We start from the raw sequence: 22,075 nt of genomic DNA, 5'->3' as shown, positions 1-22,075 counted from the left end.
ATTCCAATGCCTGACCACTCTTCCTGAGAAAAATAGTTTCCTAATATTCAACTGACATGGTTGGATAACTGCTCTGCCGTGGCTGGGTGTTAGCCTATGTATTTCTCTGCAAATGACAGTCTCGGATGTCAAGTGCAGCTCTGCCAGGAGGAGAGGGACCTGGGACACCAGGGGAGGTGTGGCCACTGTGTTAGCAGTGTGACCACCACTTGCTCCCTAGCTCTGCATTGCTGCTGTGCTCATGGGTAGTAAAACCCCTGGCATGGAGCACCCATGCACGAGCATTACAGCTGCTTCCTAAGGTACAAGTAATCATTCCTCATTCATTGACACTCCTTCTAAGTACCCACTTCCATTTGCAGTTCCTATTTAGCACTTATAATTTACCTCAGAGTAGTACAGGTGCCTATATTACTGTGCCATATCCTGAGGATCCTTTCATAATATGTTAGAATTCTAACATAAGAATAGAATTCTAACATAATTCTAAAAGCAAGTGTTACTTGGTTTTTGTGAAATAAAATTCTACCTTAGTTATTTAAATTGATAAAAGATTAAACATTCAATTATCATACACTGATCTGTTTCACCTTCTCTACAGCCTGAAGGTTTCAGGGGTTTTCTTTTTGCTATCAAAAAGCCTTCAAGAGTAAATCATTATATCATACTAGAAGTGAAAGTATAAAAGTCTTGTTTCATGTTATTTTGAGCTTGATTTCATTCTGTGATCTCTCTTTTTTTATTGAGTGTGAAATAGAACCTCTTGCTGTATGGAGATGTAGGACAAAGCCTGTGCAACATTTGCATCTCATACTACTTTGCACAGGGCCTACATGCATCGCAGATTTTTGGAGGAGTTAAAAATAGTGTAGGAGGGGATTTTTTTGTTTTCCCTACAGAGAAAACACTTTTTTTTAATGTTATGAGGATTCTGTTTCTTACATAAATTCACCTCCTGTTTCTTCACCTATTATTATCTATTAGCAATTGGTTTGGGCAGATAACAACCAAGTATCCCAGAGATGAGCCTGAGAAGTTAATTAGAAGGGACTGAGCCTTGTACTAATGTTATCTGTCACTCTATAAATAGCTTAATAGGAGTTCATTTATTCAGGTTTATAAGCAGCTGTAAGGAAAGCTCTGTTGGAGGGGTTCATAGAGTCAGATTGTTCCATGACTTTCATGCTTTCTCTGCAATGCCTGCTCAGGGAATTGCTGGGAAGTGGGAGCTGCTTTTGGATAATGCTGTCAGCTCTGCAGGTTGGTGCTGCAATTGCTGTGGAGATGTATCTTGAAAGTATATAAATACATGTCAATGATCTTTTTTCTTTTTTCTTTTTTTTTTTTTTACTCCTTGCCAGGCTTTTTTCCAACTTTTTTTCCCTTTATCCTGTAATCATTTCCATGCTAAAATAGTTGCCAATTGCAGTTCCAATCTGTGTCATAACTTTCTTCTTTTGAACTCCAAGTCATTTTAATATGAATGAATTTTCTGTTTCAAGAACTGCATTTGAAATGTTACAGGTACATTATTTCTCTTCCTCGAACAAATGGCATCATGGCAAGAGTCATTAAAGTAACACTTAGCATCAGGAGGACTATTAACAAAGCTGCTGGGCTCCAAAGGACGTATTTAACTTTCAGATTTGCTGGTGTGTGGGGCTGTTGTACTAGATGATAGTCTATGCTTCTGGTTTAAAGGCATATTTTCTTATGAAGATGAAGTAAAGATCCAACAGCTTTCCAGTATTGATTAGATTGCACATTACTGATGGATTACAGATGAAATGTATTGTATTCAAGACAAATACTTCATTTTCTCAGTGTCTGACTGTCAGTGGTTACATTCCACTACTGAACACATCACACAAGGAAACCATATCCAAACTCTATGGTATACAGATACTGAAGGAATAATGAGATGCTCTCATTCCCTTTCTGTAAATCAGAAAACAAAGCAAAACAAGCAATGAGAAGTTCTCCAAGTGTTCACACAAACTATGGATAAAAAGACTGAAATCCTGGGACATAAGCAAAATTAATTAGTTAGCAGTGCTATCTGCTCATGGTTTAGGCAACAGTGAGTAGATAATGCTAATTCCTAGCTGAACGGTACCACCTGGTGGGTACCCAGGAAATTACAGTTTCAATATCAAAACCATCTTCAGTCTATTTTTCAGTCTATATTTTCAGCAATTTTAGACACTTCCTGTAAGTGCCATACTACGAATGGAATACTACTAAAACTTTTCTGTAACTTGCACCTTCTGATATTAATACTCCAAGCCCTAACAATAATAAGTACAGATCCTAACTTCTAACTTGTTCAGTGCCCGTTTTACAGCGGGGGGGGGGGGGGGGGGGGGGAAGGAAGAGAGATAGTAACCTTCAGTTGTTATTTAGACTTTTAATTTTGTAACAAGGAAATTACTGGAAGGAAAACCAAGCAAACAACATAGGAAAGAAGCACTACTAAGAACCTGTAGTATTCCTTTTTTCCCTCCAGGTCAGTTTCAGTATCCTTAGGAAGAGATAAAGTGGAGGGTTTGTTTTATGTTTTTCTATGATTATTAGTGTTTTATTTTGGTTTTTATGTCCCTTTTTGGAAGCCACACCTGATAAGGATAGGGTTTTGAGGGGAACGGTGCTGAATTCTGCTCCTCAGCAGTAGAGGATGTCCTGAAAAACCTTTAAAAATGTGCCAGCTGCTGACTTCAATAGGGTTTTGCCAGCAGCCAGCACATGAAATATTAACAGTAACAACACATAAATATGATTTAAAACCAAAAAGCAACGATCACCACATACAGTGAACAACTCTGCTGAGTACTCTAGCTGTTAAAAGGAAACATGCTTCTACAGACCCTGCGAAATAAAATGTCTAGGTTCAAACCAACATATTCCTAGGCTATAAAACTTGTCTGAAAAAATGCTTTTTTTTTTCAAACACGACTTGTCTATTAAGAGCTAAATACTGAATGATCAATTCAACTCTCATTAGCGTGACTGAGAAGGCACCCAAGAGTTGAATTGGAAGAGCTTATCCTGCTGTCCCTACTGAGAGTGACATGATCCTCAGTAGCGCATCACAGATTGTTTCAGCATAAAATCTTTTGTATCAGAGCAAATTAGCCTTGAAGGAAGACTAAACAAGTTATCTCTAAACAATGCCCTGGAGACATTCAAGGTCAGTCTGGATGGGGCTTTGAGCAACCTGATCTAGCTGTGGATATCCCTGTTCATTGCAGGAGAGTTTGATTAGATCACCTTTAAAGGTCTCTTCTAACTCTAAGGATTCTACGATTCTATGAAGGCTCTGTCATGAATTATCTATGTATTTTTGGCTTTTTTTTTTTTTTTTTTTTTGGTGGGCAGGCTTTGCTTACAGTGAGCAGTTAGCCATTACAAGATCTGCTCTGCAGCCTTTGGACACAAATGCTCTCCTTTGTGTAAGGCAGAGGAGTCAGCAGTGGCTGGGTAAGGGAGTGAGGAAAACATTGACTTCTCTGAGTTGTTTTTGCAACCAGTAAAAACTGGGTGTGAATGGTTAAGAATAATAACATTGCACATGTCTTTAGGCATTCCCATGTTGCATCAGTTTCTAAAAAAGATTTTTTTTTCCCCCCATGGATGTGTTTACAGAAGGCTCTGTGTGGAGCCAGTAACGCCAGCTTGAGTTCCAGAGAGCCAAGGGTACCTCTGTTCTCTAGGAATAGGAGCAGTTACATATACTCATAAGTTTTAATGATTTCTTTCAACTGATAACATGAACCTCACGAGAGATCACATTCGAATGAATGACATCTGAAAGTCTCTGTGAAAGGAGGCTCTTTTTAGAAAGTGTGGATTACCTGCAGTCACGCTACTGCTTCACTTGCTGTTGTCTACAGGTTGACTTGTGCTAATTCTGGCTAATGTAGAGACCTTTAATTTATGGTGGTCTTTGTGCAAAATGATAATTGTGCAAAGGTTGGACTCGGTAGTTATTAATTTAAATCAGCGTTGTTGTTCCGACTCAATGACTGATGAACATCTCCCTGGGAGAAATATTATATTAATATTTAACTATAGAAAGCAAAGCGGCTTTACACTACATTTGCCCCTAACTGAAATACAAAATAGTATTTCAAATTTGGATGCAGTTAGTCAAAGGAAGCAAGAGCAAAATCTCAGGAGAAGTACTGAAGAGGATTTGGTTTAATCGTTTAATGGATGGATGCTGCACTTTCTTAAGAAAGAATTATCTCAGATAAGGCAGAGAAGTACAGTAAGTAAATCTGTTTTTCAGCTGAAAATCTAGGAAGGCACTCTAGGAAATACTGAAAGTCTAGAATTTGAAGAGAAAAGGCGGGAAATGTTTGTTCTTGGCAAACGGACATTTTAAGAAAGCAAACCTCAACAATTAATAGAACCCAGCTTTGCTATCAAGTTTTGTAGTGGGAAATTCACTATGTTATTATAAGACCTAGAGTTTCTGATCACCATACTGGTTTAGGGCCTGAAATAGCACTGGGGAGAAGCAGATTCCAAAAAGTGCCCGTGACAGAGCAGTCTGAAATCTGACCTCTCGGGCTTCTTTGTGGACGTCCACAATTCTCAAGCAACTTGGTTGTCATAGCACCTTGCATAAAGTTCTGCCAAAACATAGAAATATCACTTCTAAGGGGTTTTATAGGCTAATTAAACAAGCTGGTTTAGTCTGGCATTAAGACATGGAACGTAGGTTTTAACAACAACAACAATATAATTATTACATGTTGTTTTATGTGAGTAATGGCAAGACTGGTCCTGAGGTAAAAGCTCCTGGAAAAAGTCATACTCTTACACTGACAAGGAAAACATTTGTTTGCCTCGAACGCTAGACAGGTATATAACAAAAAACAATATTTACAGTGCAAGTCAAGAATCATAAGCTCTCATCTTGGTTGCAAAATGATACAGCTTCACATAGCACATGGAACTACAGTTAGTCACAACTGGAAATCTACCCCTCTCTGCCTGAAACCTTTTCCTCCCACAAAAGCAACAAAATTAATCCTCTAAAGAAGTGGTTGTTGCCGTAGAAAACCTGCAGGCTTTGTCACTGTCCAAGCCAACGTGCCCACGCAACACAGAGAGTGTGGTACTGGGTGGCTGTGGCGCCAGGGCACTGTGTCAGATGGACGGTGACTGAGTCTACTGCCCTGGTCCAGCCCTAGCGAAAGGAGCACAGACAACCAACTGAATATAAACTCCCTTGTCTAGAGATAGTTTAGAAGGCTACACAACATTAAGATTATAGGACAGCATGACTTGAAGTGTCTGTTGTATGCTGATATAATTTTTACAATTTTACCAGGGGGGTAAAAAAACCAACATGTTTTTGACAGCTTTCAAAAGACATCCTTCATTCTTGGCAGCTACATTACACTTAATATATAATTTGTCTTTTTTCCTGGCATCTGATGACTAGGTAAGTTAACATCAGCAACACTGTTACTCTGGATTCTATGCACTTTAAACAAATGTGGAAAAAAAAAGAATATTAGAATAACTCTGTGTGTAGAACATGAAATGTTCATTTTAAACAAGTCCTTGTTTATATCAGTTAAGTACTAAGAGACAGGCAAATGGCATTTAGCAAGGCTGGAGAAGGTATGTTGGTTAGGTTGCTGTCTGTCATACAGTCATGGAAGTCTCACGTGCTGTGCAAGAGCAGAATTTGAGCAGTGAATGCCAGGCTGCTTTCTGAGATATATTAAAGCAGGCTTTATCTAAGAAACGAACAAGAAATTGCTTAAAAACTCTGTTTGATGATGATTTCTGTGGTATCCATTTTTGATAATAGACTTCTTCATAGTATTTTACTGAGGCTACAGTATTTAGTTCGTGTTGGATATTAGGAAAAACTCAGAAAGAGTGGTGATGCAGTGGCATGGGCTGCCCAGGGAGGTGGTGGAATCACCATCCCTAGAGGTGTTCAAGGAATATGGAGGAGTGGCACTGAGAAACGTGGGCATGGTGTGGGTAGGCTGGTGGTTGGGCTACATGACCTCAGTGGCCTTTTCCAGCATTAATGATGCTATGATTCTAATCTCACATGAATCCTGATAAAATAGCCCTGCTGTTTTACTAATTGAAGACACTAATTGAAGGGAAATGATAGCCCTAAAAATAATTTTAAATAATTAGAGTTAAAGAGGTATCCTTGTCCTGCCAGGGTGTTTCTAGTGGCTCTGCCAGGGGCCATCTATTCTTGGTCAAATACTGTTGCAGGATCTTTACCAATGGTCTGTAAGGAAATGGAATTCATTCTGATAAAAAAAAAATGTCAGCTAACAGAAAAATGCGTGGTATAGCAAAATGATATGTCAGTTATGTCAGTCATTCATACCCATTTCTAATGCTTTTTCGTCAAAATATAGCCTGTACTATATGTAAATAGAAAAAAAGTGGTAATATTCCCCCAAGAAATGTGTTCTTGGTTATCTTTGCAAAGCTGAACTTGCAGAAATACATATTTTAATATCGGGTAAAGTTGCTTGTATAGGAACAGAAAGTGTTGGTCACACTGCCAGGGAAGCTGCTGGCATATTTTTGGGTCACACTGAGAATGAAAAAGATATCCGCCTCATTTCCTGACTACAGAACTCCCCAGTGCTGTGCTAATGTTAAGAAAGTGGATTCAATCGCTACATGCAGGAGTACAGGAAAATCTTCCTGAAGCCATGTGGTGAGACTTCCTGTGTATATCATGGTAGTGAAACTAGTGAGGCTGGAAGCTACATCCAGAAAAAACCCAGGCAGACCCCTGGACAGCCTTCCACTCTGCAGGAGTGGCATCAGGCAGACAGGGATGCCCTTCTGCAAAGGGCTCTGACATCACCTTCTGTACATGAAGCCACAGCCTGCAGGTGATAGAAATGTGCAGCTGCCTGCAAGGGATAGGGAAAATACCAAATGTCAAGTCCTGCATTGCTCAGGAGTGTGGTGAATCAGCCAGAGGTTTTGTGGTCTTGAATCACAGGATGATTAAGGTTGAAAAAGACCACAAAGATCAAGTGTAACTGTCAGCCTATCCTTCCATGCCAACTAACCATGTCCCTCAGTGCTACCTCTCTACATTTCTTGAACACCTCCATGGACAGTGACCCCATCACCTCCCTGAGTGCCCGTTTCAGCACATCATCACTCTGACAAGTTTTTCCTAATATCCAACCTGAACCTCCCCTGGAACAACTTGAGGCCGTGCCATGTCTTGTCCTATCACTGTTACCTGAGAGAAGAGGCAGACCCCACCTTGCCACAACCTCCTGACAGGCAATTGCAGAGAGTCATAAGGTCTCTCCTGAGCCTCCTCTTCTCCAGACTAAACAATACCACTTCCCTCAGCTGCTTCCCATATAACTTGTGCTCCAGACCCTTGTCAGCTTTGTTGCCCTTCTCTGGACACGCACCAATGCTCCTTCAGCACAGTGTGTAGAGAACACAGAAAACAACCCACCAGGTCTGCTGAATTCCTGATTGCTTTTTGTTCTGGCTACGGAACACAGTTCAGTTCCTCTTGTAATATCTTATTCTAGGCCTGAGACCTCCTAGGACTCTGTGTGATAATACGTACATATCCGATTTTCATTTAGTTGTCACAGGAAGCAAACATGCTTATAAACCTATGACATGTCATCCCAAATTATGGGTGGTTCTTGTTCATTGGCCCTCCATGTGCTTCCACACACTCTGTGCGTTCTGGCACAACATTTCAGCCATGTCAGTGGCTGCTTTGGGCAAAACAGCACTGGAAACACTGTAAGCACGGGCAGTGATGATCTGTTGTTACCACGAGGGCACCGATATGTATTTGTAGTGCTGAGATGAGATTGCTTTTCTGTATCTGGAGGTGAAAGCCTGGGGAGGTGTTGGGCTGTGTTATCAACAAGTGCAGACAACATGAAAAATGCAAAATGACTTTTTCTTCACTTTATTTCTATGTTTATGAATTGCTAGTGGGTTCCTCATATTGACTGCTTTCAGGGTCAAGGAATAGGGGATCTTGGTGCAGCTGGTTTTGTTCCCCCTGCGTAAGGCCTGGCTGCAGGGAGGCAGTGGCTGTCACCCTGCTGCTGCCTGGCAAGGTTTCCTCGCTGCTTTCTGCTTCTGTTGTGACCTGCCTTTTTACCAGCAGTGTGTTGCGTTCACATCCACATGAACAAATTGTTCACTTATCAGGAAGCAAAATCCTGATCGGGGTAGTGACAGAGGAAGGAGCCGATCCCAAAGAATCTGTGATACTGTTCCATTAACTCATTTAAAGCAGGCCTCGCTGACAGCACCAGCGACTGCATGAATTGCATTGTTTTATATCTAGCATAGCTACCCCCGTTTCAATAGCTTGATTTCCTAGCCATTCAAATAACTTTTTGCTAAAATAACGGTGATAATAATAAAGTAAAATCATTGTTAAAACTTCTCAGAACTTCGGCCACATATGAAACAGCAGCTATGGCTCAGCATACAGTACAGCTGTTTTAAGGACATCATCAACATTTTCTGACTGAAGTTGTTTTGAAAACCAGCTCTAGAAGTCTGTGCAATTTCCTGCATTGTAATTGCAAAAGCACTATGGAGGGGAATTTGGAGGTACTGAAACACTTTGGGAATGCAGCATAGTTCCTCCATGGCCAAGGTGGCTCACCGGGGTATCAGTTGGCGTATTTTCATGCATAAACCCGGTGCTACGGCACTCGTTAACTAGGCACTCCCGTTTGTCAGACAGCGCTGCAGCCAGGGGCCGCCGCACGCCTGCGGACGGAGCTCGGCGTCGGGGAGCGGCGCCGTCCGGCTGCGGGGCGGCCACCAGGGGGCGCTCCGGGACCGCGGTTGCGGCACGACGGCCGCGGGGTCCCATCGTGGTCCCTCTACGCCGCGCCGGGGTGCGCGGCTGAGGGTTTTGCCGGGGAGGAAGGATAGGAGTCTGCTGAAGTTTGTCTCGGGGTCTTTATTGAAAGTAAGGAAAACAAGCAGTATTTAAAAAGGAAAGTTAAAAAAAACAAAACGTTAAAAGAAATGATAATATGAAGTTAGGCGGTAACGATAAAAATAAAACTGCCAGCTTCCCAGGGGTCGCCCCCTTCCCTCCGGGCTCGGACAGCAGCGAGAAGCGGAGCGCAGCGGCCGTCTGCTCACGCAGAGCCGTCGGAGCCGCACCTGCCCCAGGTGCGCGGCGGGCGGACGGGCGGGCGGCGGGGCGGGGCTCGGGGCGATGCGGGGCGGGGATCGGGGCGGGCACTGGGGCGGCGCGGCCAATGGGAGGCCGGGGGGGAGCCCGGCCGGGCGTCAAGAGGGACGGGATCAATGAGCGCCGCGCAAAGTTGGGGCCGGGCGGCGGTGGTCTCCGTGGCCGTGGATTACAAACTCAGCGGAGGAGGAGAAAGAAGCGGCGGCGGCGGCGGCGCTCGGCGGCGTCTCCCGAGCCGGGCATGGTGGCGGGGTGGTGGCGGCCGCTGAGGCGCGGCGGAGCACGAGGCCCCCGACGGCGCGGCGGCAGCTGCTGAACGGCGATGCGGTGCGGAGTCCCCGGCCGCCCCCCGGCCCCCGAGCGGCGGCGGGCGCAGGACGAGCGGCGCGGCCCTTGAGCGCGACGGACGGCCGATCGGGTCCCTCCCCGGCGGGGCAGAGCGAGCGGAGCCTCGGCGGGACAGCGGGAGGGAGGGGCCGGAGCGAGGCGGCTGCGGGAGGCGGACCCCGGCCGGGGGGCACCGCTGAAAGCAGCAGCGGCGGCGGCGGCGCCGGGCCCTACCGCGGAAGCGGCCCCAGGGTCGCTATGGGCCGCCCCACCGCCGCCGCCCGCCGGGCCCCGCCGCCCCTGCTGCTGTCGCTGCTGCTGCCGCTGCTGCCGCTGGGCGCCGCCGCCGAGCCCCGGCAGGTCTTCCAGGTGCTGGAGGAGCAGCCGGCCGGCACCTGGGTGGGCACCATCGCCACCCGGCCCGGCTTCACCTACCGGCTGAGCGAGCACCACGCCCTCTTCTCCATCAACGCCACCTCGGGCGCCCTGCACACCCGCGCCTCCATCGACCGCGAGAGCCTGGCCAGCGACGTGGTGGACCTGGTGGTGCTCTCCAGCCAGCCCACCTACCCCAGCGAGGTGCGCGTCCTGGTGCTCGACCTCAACGACAACGCGCCCGTCTTCCCCGACCCCTCCATCGTGGTGACTTTCAAGGAGGACACGGGCAGCGGGCGGCAGCTCATCCTGGACACTGCCACCGACGCTGACAGCGGCACCAACGGTGTGGACCACAGCTCCTATCGCATTGTGTCTGGCAACGAGGAGGGACGTTTCCGCCTCAACATCACCCTCAACCCTAGCGGCGAAGGTGCTTTCTTGCATCTGGTCTCACAGGGCGGGCTGGATCGAGAGGCCACCCCCAGCTACCAGCTGCTGGTGCAGGTGGAGGACAAGGGTGAGCCCCGGCGACGCGGGTACCTACAGGTCAACGTCACCGTGCAGGACATCAATGACAACCCACCCGTCTTCAGTCAGACTCTTTATCAGGCACGTGTGCCCGAGGATGCACCCGTTGGGGCCAGTGTTCTGCAGGTGGCAGCAGCTGATGCTGATGAAGGCACCAACGCTGACATCCGCTACCGCCTGGAGGGAGGCGATGGTGGCGGTGGGGAGGGGGCCAGCAGCCTCCCGTTCGAAGTGGACCCTGAGAGTGGGGTGATCCGCATCCGGGAGCGCCTGGACTATGAGCTGTGCCAGCAGTACTCGCTGACAGTGCAAGCCACAGACCGTGGGGTGCCTGCGCTGAGCGGCCGGGCCGAGGCCCTCATCCGCCTGCTGGATGTCAACGACAACGAGCCCCGGGTGAAGTTCCGCTACTTCCCAGCCACCTCCCGCTTTGCCTCTGTGGATGAGAATGCAGCACCTGGCACTGTGGTGGCCTTGCTGACAGTGAGCGATGCTGACTCCCCTGCTGCCAACGGGAACATCTCTGTGTCAATCTTGGCAGGCAACGAGCAGCGGCACTTCGAGGTGCACAGCAGTAAGGTACCCAACCTCAGTCTGATCAAGGTGGCGGCTGCACTGGACCGGGAGCGCATCCCTGCCTATAACCTTACAGTGGCAGTGGCTGATAACTATGGGGCCTCACCACCACCCCCAGGCTTCCCCACCTCTTCCCTTTCCCCTGATGGGGTGGCGGCGACTCCTGTAAGCCGCTCTTCAGTGGCTAGCTTGGTGATCTTTGTGAACGACATCAATGACCACCCGCCTGTCTTTGAACAGTCAGTGTACAGGGTGAACATCAGTGAGGAGGTGCCTTTGGGCAGCTATGTGCGGGGCTTGACTGCGACAGACCGTGACTCGGGCCTCAATGCCAACCTCAGATACAGCATTGTGTCTGGCAATGAGCTGGGCTGGTTCCACATCAGCGAGCACAGCGGGCTGGTCACCACAGCTGGTCCTGGGGGTGGCACTGCTGGGCATGCTGGGGGTGCTTCTGTCACCAGTGGGCTGGACCGGGAGACCACTTCCCAGGTGGTGCTCAACATCAGTGCACGTGACCAGGGGGTGCAGCCCAAATTTTCCTACGCACAGTTGGTGGTGACCATCCTGGACATCAATGACAACAAGCCTCGTTTCAGCCAACCCGAGGGCTACCAGGTTTCCTTGGCTGAAAACTCCCCATCAGGAACTGAGCTGCTGGTCCTGAGTGCTGTGGATGGCGATCTGGGGGACAATGGGACCATTCGTTTCTCCCTTCAGGAGGCTGAGCCAGCAGTGGTGGCAGTTGGTCCCTCTTCAGTGACTCCTCGGCAAGTCTTTCGCTTGGATCCCGTGTCAGGCAAACTCAGCACCATCTCACAGCTGGACAGGGAGGAGCAGGCTCACTTTTCCCTGCAGGTCCTGGCTACAGATTTGGGTTCTCCTCCCCTTTCTTCAGTAGCCCGGGTTAACGTGAGTCTTTTGGATGTGAATGACAATAGCCCTGTTTTCTATCCTGTCCAGTATTTTGCCCATATCCAAGAGAATGAGCCAGCCGGAACCTATGTAACCACTGTGTCTGCCACTGACCCTGATATGGGGCCCAATGGGACCGTCAAGTACAGCATCTCAGCTGGGGATACCTCTAGGTTCCAGGTCCATGGCAAGACCGGGATCATTACCACAAAAATAGCCCTTGACAGGGAGGAGAAAACTGCTTACCAGTTGCAGATTGTGGCCACTGATGGTGGCCATCTTCAGTCTCAGAACCAAGCCATTGTCACCATCACTGTCTTGGACACTCAGGACAACCCACCTGTTTTCAGCCAGGGCATGTATGGTTTTGTTGTTTTTGAAAATGTTGCTCTAGGTTACCATGTAGGTACTGTTTTCGCTTCTACCATGGATCTCAATACCAACATCAGTTACCTTATTACAACAGGTGACCAAAGGGGTATGTTTGCCATCAACAAAGTGACAGGGCAGATCACCACGGCCAGTATTATTGATAGGGAAGAGCAAGCATTTTACCAGCTGAAAGTGGTGGCTAGTGGTGGGGCAGTGACTGGAGACACTATAGTCAATATAACTGTCAAAGATTTAAACGACAATTCGCCACACTTTATTCATGCCGTGGAAAGCGTAAATGTGGTTGAAAACTGGAAAGCTGGTCATACCATATTCCAAGCCAAAGCTCTTGATCCTGATGAAGGTGTTAATGGCATGGTCCTTTACAGCCTTAAGCAAAACCCAAAGGGCTTGTTTTCAATCAATGAACAAACAGGTGCTATAAGCTTAATAGGGCAGCTGGACATAAATGCTGGGACTTACCAGGTTGAAATCCTGGCCTCAGATATGGGTGTGCCACAGCTGTCCTCTACTTTCGTCCTGACTGTCTCTGTCCATGATGTAAATGATAACCCTCCTGTGTTTGACCAGCTTTCCTATGAAATTACAATTTTGGAGTCTGAGCCAGTGAATTCACGGTTCTTTAAGGTACATGCTACTGACAAAGATTCAGGAGTGAATGGTGAAATAGCTTACAGTATAATTGAAGGAAATGCTGGGGATGCCTTTGGCATTTTCCCAGATGGTCAGCTGTACATAAAGAGTGAACTGGACCGTGAGCTTCAAGAAAGATACATTTTACTTGTTGTTGCCTCTGATAGAGCAGTAGAACCGCTCAATGCTACTGTGAACATTACAGTAATTCTGGAAGATGTAAATGATAACAGGCCATTGTTCAACAGTACCAACTATGTATTTTATTTTGAAGAGGAACAGAGTGGTGGTTCCTATGTGGGTAAAATAAATGCTGTAGACAAAGACTTTGGGCCGAATGGTGAAGTCAGGTATTCATTTGAGCACATGCAACCAGATTTTGAGCTGAACACAATAACTGGCGAGATAAGAAGTACTCATCAGTTTGACAGGGAGGCTCTTATGAGACAGCGAGGAGCTGCAGTATTTAGTCTTACAGTTATAGCAACAGATCAGGGGTTGCCAAAGCCTCTAAAGGACCAGGCAACTGTACAGATCTACATGAAAGACATCAATGATAATGCTCCTAAGTTTTTGAAAGATCTCTACCAAGCTACCATATCAGAATTGGCAGCAAATTTGACACAGGTTCTGAGAGTTTCTGCTTCAGATGTTGATGAAGGGACTAATGGGTTGATTCACTATTCTGTGATCAAGGGAAATGAAGAAAAGCAGTTTGCAATAGATAGTAGCACAGGCCAAGTGACTTTAGTAGGCAAACTAGATCATGAAGCTACTGCATCATATTCACTTGTTATCCAAGCGGTAGACTCCGGAGCAGTTTCCTTAAGTTCAACTTGCACCTTGAGCATTGATGTATTGGATGAGAATGACAACAGTCCTTCCTTCCCTAAATCAACCTTGTCAGTGGATGTCTTGGAAAACATGAGAGTTGGTGAACTTGTTTCCTCTGTCACTGCCACTGACTCTGATTCAGGTGACAATGCTGACCTCCATTATAGCATTACAGGGACAAACAACCATGGGACCTTTAGCATCAGTCCCAACACTGGTAGTATTTTTCTTGCAAAGAAGTTGGACTTTGAGACACAATCTTTGTATAAGCTAAATATAACAGCAAAAGACCAAGGAAGGCCACCAAGGTCATCTACGATGTCAGTGGTAATATATGTTCGGGATTTTAATGACAATCCTCCTAATTTTCCTGCAGGGGACATTTTTAAATCTATTATTGAGAACATACCTGTTGGTAGTTCTGTCATTTCTGTGACTGCTAATGATTCAGATGCAGATATTAATGGGCAGTTAACGTACGCAATCATTCAACAGACACCACGAGGTAATCATTTCCGTATAGACGAAGTCAGAGGGACAATATTTACCAATGCTGAAATAGATCGGGAGTTTGCTAATCTCTTTGAATTAACAGTCAAAGCCACTGATCAGGCTGTTCCTGTGGAGTCCAGACGGTTTGCTTTGAAGAATGTGACTATTTTAGTGATGGATCAAAATGACAATGTTCCTGTGTTCATATCGCAAAATGCTCTTGCAGCTGACCCTTCAGTCATGATTGGTTCAATCCTAACAACAATTATTGCAGCAGATCCTGATGAGGGAGCTAATGGAGAGGTGGAATATGAAATAATCAATGGAGATACCAAAACATTCATTGTGGATCGCTACAGTGGAGACCTAAGAGTAGCATCAGCTTTGGTGCCTTCTCAGCTAATATACAATCTGATAGTTTCTGCTACAGATCTTGGCCCTGAAAGAAGGAAATCTACCACTGAGATGACTATAATTCTACAAGGCGTTGATGGGCCTATATTCACGCAGCCAAAATATATAACTATCTTAAAAGAGGGTGAGCCTATTGGGACGAATGTGATATCTATTGAAGCAAGCAGTCCACGGGGTTCTGAGGCCCAGGTGGAATATTACATTGTGTCCGTCCGATGCGAAGATAAGAGTCTGGGGCGCCTCTTCACCATTGGGCGCCATACTGGTGTCATCCAGACTGCTGCCATTTTGGACAGGGAGCAAGGAGTGCGTCTCTACTTGGTGGATGTTTATGCCATTGAAAAATCTTCTGTTTTGCCCCGCACACAACGAGCAGAGGTAAAGCTTTTCTTTTATTCAGTAATTATTCATGTGTTTGCTTTCTAAACAAGCTGTTTCATGTATTTGTTGTTAGCCAAGTGTTCTATGAATATGAGTGTCAGCAGAAGACCTGAACTTTAAGTCTGCTGATTGATTAAGGCTAACCTTCTAACCAGTATGCTTCAAACTGCTTTCCTCAAAGCTACCTCTAGAAACTTGAGAGAGGCTCAGGGAAAGTGCTTAAATTTGGAACTGAAGGCACAGTGTTGGCCAAATACCTTCTGAATAATAAATGCTTTAAGTCCTAAAAACTTTAATCACAAGCGTATCATGAGTTTTGCAAACCTTCTCATTTTGGCAATCATAAATTAAGTTTTTCTGTTCTTGAGTGAGTTACAACTAGGTCTTTCATTGCAGTCATCATGTCAGCATTTGAGGATTGGCCAGCAGGGGATTGCTCTATGAACAGTTCATTTAATGTCTCCGGTCTGGACATGCTTGTTCATCCCATCTGTGTGCTGTTCCTGGTGAAGTCTCCGGGGTAGATCTCCAATCTACCATTACTTTACCCGCACAGATGAGCATGAAATGGTCTGTTTCTGTTCTATGATGTGAGGGGCTGTAAAAATGTAACAATGTAGCAGGCAGCTTTCCTTATCAGAGGGCAATTTGCTTTGGTGTTGACTGAAGGATCTTTAAACGTTCTCTGCACGACTAGTTTGAGCAGCAAAGGGTGCAAAATAGATCTGAGACATCAGCTGTGAAGTACAAATATTTTAATTGCCCCAGAGTATGGTAATTGAGCCACACAGCTGAAAGCTTACACCATTCTTGCTGCCTTCTATTTGAAGACAGAAAGGCCTGTTGTGAAAGGAGGCCTTGTGTTTGTGTTAGCTTGCACCATGTTCTGGAGCTGCCTTCTGCGCTTTGCTATGAGTCATTGAACTTTCAGTCGCTGGAAGTCTGGGGCCGACACCACTCAGTAGGTCAGCCAGCGGGGAATGCTGGAAGTGCGCTGGTTCAGTCATTTCCCCTGCTGGCTAAGCCCATTACCTCAGCACTGTACAGACTCCTGTGTCCTAGGCATTACCCCCATGTCTATTTCCACTTCAGAATTACAACTTTGTGTGAGCCACCAATGGTACTGTGTAGTAGCTTGGTGGGTTTTGTGTTTGTTTGTTTATTTATTTATATTTTAGCAGATGGGTTATTTCAAATTCTTACTTTGTGTCTGTAGTTTTTTCTCTTAATTGCTACTCGCATTCTTGTTCAAGTATGGTCTGTATAGATATGTAACCTAACTTTTCTATACTGACAGTGATTGATGCCCCACAAAGCACTGCTATTAGAATGGGAACTTAAGCAGATTCTGAAATCAGATTTCTCAGTGTGTGTGAGTTTATCTAAACGGGTGTTCTGTTAGCCATTGGTTATTATGCTTTGTAGAGTAATAGTGTATCTGAATGTGACCAGGTTTAGTAGCGATGCTGGTTTAAATAATGCATGCTATTTTTATGAGAAGATTCCTATCATATGGTTCTATGTATCCCTGCTGAAAATTTATAAAAGTTAACAGCAAAAACTGATAAAAGTTGAATTATTATTAAGTCATGTACTTTCTTAAGTTGCTTTAAAGGTTAAGCCTTTGTCAGTGGGTATTTGGGTCACCGTCCTGTGACTAAAGTTTCTTGACAGAAGAAAGGCTTACAGGAGGCCCCATGGTTGCAATAGGCTCTCACGTTGTAAAAGTATTTAATATGAATATTTGGTGAGCAGTGAAGAGAACAACTATTGAAACTTTAAACAAATTTTACATTGTTGAATACAAACCACTGCTGAAATCAGAAACAAATGTTTTATTCTGTAAAGAATATTGAGAGCAATGGTTTGGAGCTTGAATTTCATGTTATTAGTTACATCTTTATAGCTTCTTAAATGCTTCTTCTCCCAAACATGATTAGTTTACAGTGCTTCATTAGAAATATATTATAAATTATAATCAGCTATCAACCTTAAAAAATATAACCATATGCAGTATTTCTCTCGACTGATTTCATTTATTTGGAATGGCTTTTGCTATCCCATGCCTGAACAAGAAGTACTACAGTAAAATTCTTTGCACAAGCTGACTGTTGGTAGGTGCTGAATAAGCAGTGCAGCTTTTCTCCGTGTTGCTTTTGGATGATGCTTTTTTGGTTTGAAAAGTGTACACTTAATACAGTCGTAGTTTACTACTAGGTTTCTTTTACAAGAAACAGCCAGTCCTGAAGTACATGAATGCTGTCTTTGAGAACACAACATAAAGCACGCTTATGCTAAAGTGTTCAGATTGGGTATCAGGAGGAATTTCTTCAGGGAGAGGGTGCATGGGAACTGGAATGAGCTGCCATGAGAGGTGATGGGAATCCCCATCCCTGGTCATATTTAAGAAATTTCATGTGGTGCTTAGGCACATGGTTTAGTGGAGGACTTGTAGTGTTAGGTGATGGTTGGACTTGATCTTTTTTAAAGTAAATGTTTCTTTGACTTAGAGTCTGGATCTTTTAGCACTTGGATTTCATATTTGTATATGATTCTGTGCCCATTCTTTCAATATGGAAAAGTACAGATTGAGATAATGCTTACGCTCCAAGTGCTAAATAGCTTGAGATTTGCAATGAAAACGCAAGTGCTCATTCCATTGTATTTTACAGCTAGATTGTGTAATTTTGGATAGTTGTTATTTAAGTTGAAAGCTGATTTTTAAAAATAATTTTGACAACCTATTTCTCTGCAATCTCCAGTTACAAACCAAGCTGTTTGACATTGTATGAAAGTGTTCTGTGATCAGCCTTTCTTTTTTTCTTTTTTTTTTTTTTTTTTACTGCTTGTATTAAGTGTTGCACTGTTCTTCTCTGGGAGAAAAATAAAGCAGGTGTCCTGAAGGGAGCCCTTTTTTTGTCATTTTATGTCTTTTTACATCCTTCAGCTGGAAAAACAAACAAAATTCCAATTGCTTAGTACCTTATTCTTTTTATTCTTTCTTTTTTTCAGCATAAAATCCCTTCTACCCTCTTTAGGCAGGGAGGAGGATTTCACCATTATGATTCTATAGTTAATATGGAATGACTAATGCAGATTGGTATCACTTGGAAAGCTCATGACTTTATTCAGTCTTGCCTTCTAAAGCAACTGCATGCTGTATGATATATTGTGTGATCGTATGTTGTACTGTGTGTCTGGGGTGGCAGTAATGTGAGGAACCTAAGGGCAATTCTCCGTCATCTGTGCCATGTTACTAAGGATTAAATAGAATTTGGCAGAATCTCTAGTCTGAGATTTAATCCTTAGGCGAGCAGATCCTCTGAGAGGAACAGTGGGCTTTCTAGGGATCAGTGGTGCCACTATGTCTATTGTGTGTGACAAATGAGAAAGTAACAGAGTGCTGAACTTCTTGTTCAGTTAATCTTTTATATACTTAAAGTAGCTTAAAAGGGAGAAAAAGATGTTAATGAGAAAGGTGCGTGAACTTTATAGATACGGTGATGAAATTGAAAATGGAAGTACTTGGAGAGGACTGCAGGGCAGATTAATGTTCCTAGCTGTGCCTTTTATCTGTGAATGCTAACATACTCTCAGAAGAGGTATGAGTATCTTCATTTACATGGTGGAACACGCGACTCTCAGTTTTCTATTACATTTGTACGTTTGTAGCTTCCTCTTGTGTTTTTGTCATGATTAGAAACTGTTATGAAGCATCAGCTTCCACATCAGGGGAGGCTTTTATCCCCCCAGATCCACAGTCTGGAAGGAAATGTTAGTAAGATATGAAGATTTCAGACGATGTAGGCTGCTGGCATGGTAAAGGTCTAGAAACTAGCGGAGACAGGCAGAGTGAATAGCCCTCTCTCAGTGGAAAGAAAATCATAACACATTTTACATTGACTCTGTGTGAACTTCTGCCATAGCCATAAAACCATAATTGCATGGTGTAATGAGTTGATGTGCAACTTCTTGACTCAGCCCAGCTTAAGTCCTCTGGCTTAGCCATCTCTGTGTCAGTCCAGTGCCGCGTGGGTCCTTGCTAGTCCCAGGAGTGAAGTGTAGGAGTTCAGATGTGAAATATTTTACATAGTCTTTATCTGGCATGTCTTTTATTTACCAGTGCAAAGAGGAACAATGGAGTACTCCTTGTATTCATACTATTTATAAATCGCTTTATTCTTTAATGAAATATGGCATGTTAATTGTAGCTTGACAAAGGAAACTACTTATGAAACATTTGAGTAAACAATGAAAATCTGCCTTCTTGACCCTGTTCCAAAGCTTTTTTTTTCTCCTAGCGCTAGTACTGATTCTGAGAAATGTGTAATTAAAGGTATTGCTGTCATTTGCACTCATTTGAAAAGGGATCTATATGCTCTCCTTGAGCTAGTGTGAGATGATGTGACTTATGTTGAAAACAGTTCCAAACCAATTAGTGGGTTTCAGTTCAAAGTTATCCTTTCTTAATTTCTCTCATTCCTTTAATGATTCTGCCTTGCTACATTTTCTTAATATCTAGAATTTCTTATTTCTTTGCTATTTTTGCAGCTTTGGGGCATTTTTACATGTGAGGTCACTTCATAATTTTTATGTTAAAAATCACTAGACTTTAAAAACAACATTCTTTATTATTTTTCATGTGTCTGTAATGTAAACACTAGAAATAATGGCTGAAAACCAATGTGAAATATTCTTGTGTTTATTTTTGCTAAGTGTTAAATTCTTCATACAAATCTCTAAATGATTCTTAGGTTCCACTGATGTTAATAAGCCAGTCCTTTTCCATGTAAAATGATATTCCCCAACCTGCTGGAGTGCAGGTTTCTTTCTGTGTGTTGGTGTGATGTGAAGCAATCAGTGGCTTTTCTGAAGTTCTCCTAAACGAACTTGCTCGTTGAAGCATTCATTCCCTCTTGGTCTCTCCAGCTCTCATCTCTAGCTTTGCTGTGGTAAGACTGCGTTGTTGTTGGCTCCTTTAGTCTTTGTTATTGTCTCTGCCTGTTTCCTGAGCGTATCTTGAACTCGGAGGCAGCAAATGCCACACCTCATCAGAGGATGCGTGTATCCTTTTGTGTGATGGAAAGAGGCTCCAGACATTTTCATGGTCTTTTTTGTGTCTTCTTCAGTGGCTGAATGTTGTTAAAATACCACTCTTAGGGTCATTGCCTTTCCCAGATGAAGAGGTGCCTGTTTTATTTTTAACAAAGCAACTCCTGAGCATGACATAGTTATAGTACTATAGTTTGTTTTAACTGTGTCTAGACTAGGGAGTAGCATTACTCTTAACTCACTTATGTTTGTTACCCATGTAATTATGTCTGTGCAAAACCTGTGTGTGGACAAGCCCTAATACTCTTGGGTTCTAATTAGAAACAAAATTTACTGCAAATAAAATTGAAGTAAAACAAAGACTTTTCCTAACGCATAGTCAGGAAAAATGATGCCAGATCACTATGGTACATCATATGATTTGTTTCAGTAAATTTATAGCCTTACTTCACTTTGCCAAGAAAAATATCAGATATGTTAGGGCAACTGTGTCTTTGTTTTATTATGATGTTTCTCTCTATTCTAATAAATCTTGTATTTAATTAGATCACTCTAGTCTAGACTGTCACAGAGGTTTGTTTTTGTAGTGATCTATTTTTGTTTACTGCCTCAGAGTGATAGCATACCAAAAGGACAGTAGAACAGATGGAAACTGATAGCTGTGATTATACTTTAAAAATATATATAGTCACATTAGTTAATGCAAAGGAATTTCAAAGAGCCTATTACGAAGTGGTAATTTATGTGCCAACAGCTATGCGAGAAGTAATGAAAACAAGTATTCGCTGAACTATTTCATATCCTGCAGTCTTCATATGTGCATGCTGTAAGCAGGCTATTGTTTGTATTGACATAATAATCTTGAACAGTAGGGTTCTTCTATGTTTAGTGCAGACATCCAGCTTCATAGACAGGCAAGCATGCTTTTGTTATGTGTTGAAAACATGCAGCAGCCTTTGAGGTTCACATAGGTAGAAGGAGCTTTTGGACTCAATCTTGTGCAGCAGAACATCTTCTAACAGTGTGTTACCTTCCTCCCTCCCCCCCCCCCCCCCCCCCCCCCCCCCCCCCCCGCCCTGTCCTGTAGCTTAGAGATGGCATCCCCTGGTCAGGTTGGGGTTCCCTACAGCAACCAAGCAAGGGAAGCTAACTCCTCAGAGCCCCATGCGCTCTGTCTGAAGAGAGAATGTCAGAGAGCATCTTAGAGAGAACTTGAGAGAGCTAGCAGAGAAGGTCCACGTAAAGCTTGCCTTTTGCTGGTGCTGGAAATGAGTGAGGTCTATTCATAGGATCATAAAAGTTGGAAAGACCACTAAGACCATCTAGTCCAACTGCCAACCCATGCCTGTGACCATGCTAGACCATGTCGCTCAGTCCTGCATTTACCTTTTCCTTAAACACCTCCAGGGACGGTGACCCCACCACCTCCTTGGGCAACCTGTTCTAATACTTCACCACTCTTTCTGAGAAGCATTTTTTCCTAATATCCAACTTGAACCTCCCCTGGTGCAACTTAAGGCCATCACCTCCTCTCTTTTTGACTACCCTTGTGGATTGTTCACGTGTTGGATGACAGACGTTCATAGTCTGATCTCTGTGATTGTCAGGGTGGAATCATCTCTTGGGGGTGAGATTTGTTTGTGTCCCTGTGGACAGTGTGTATAGCATCCTCTGCCAGAGCTGTAACATGAAGGAAGGATTTTTCTCACAGATCCATGTTAAGTAAAACAAATGGGAATAATTTTGAGATGTGCCATATGGCCAATATGTGAAGTATCATCAGCCTCAACTCAGAACTAACAACCTTGACTTCAGATATCCACATTTTCCAGTCTCTTGGCTAGCTGTGCTTTTCTAAATATGCATGTACTTGCATGTGTCAAGATAATTCTCTCTTCAGCCACTCAGTTGGATGTGCTTTGAAAACAACCCAGCTGG

At 44.1% G+C, this 22,075-nt stretch overlaps 1 protein-coding gene across 1 annotated transcript in view; it reads left to right on the top strand.

Moving 5' to 3' along the window:
- The first annotated feature begins 9,341 nt into the window (after positions 1-9,341).
- Positions 9,342-22,075, top strand: part of FAT4 (FAT atypical cadherin 4) — a 136,874-nt gene continuing 124,140 nt past the window's right edge. The window contains exon 1 of the mRNA XM_015276389.4: positions 9,342-15,082. Within this exon, the coding sequence (XP_015131875.2) occupies positions 9,800-15,082 (5,283 nt within the window). The 5' untranslated portion in view covers positions 9,342-9,799. The remainder of the gene's footprint in view (positions 15,083-22,075) is intronic.

Source organism: Gallus gallus, chromosome 4, assembly GCF_016699485.2.
Source record: "Gallus gallus isolate bGalGal1 chromosome 4, bGalGal1.mat.broiler.GRCg7b, whole genome shotgun sequence".
Classification (NCBI taxonomy): Eukaryota; Metazoa; Chordata; class Aves; order Galliformes; family Phasianidae; genus Gallus; species Gallus gallus.
This window is presented reverse-complemented; position numbering and strand designations above follow the sequence as displayed.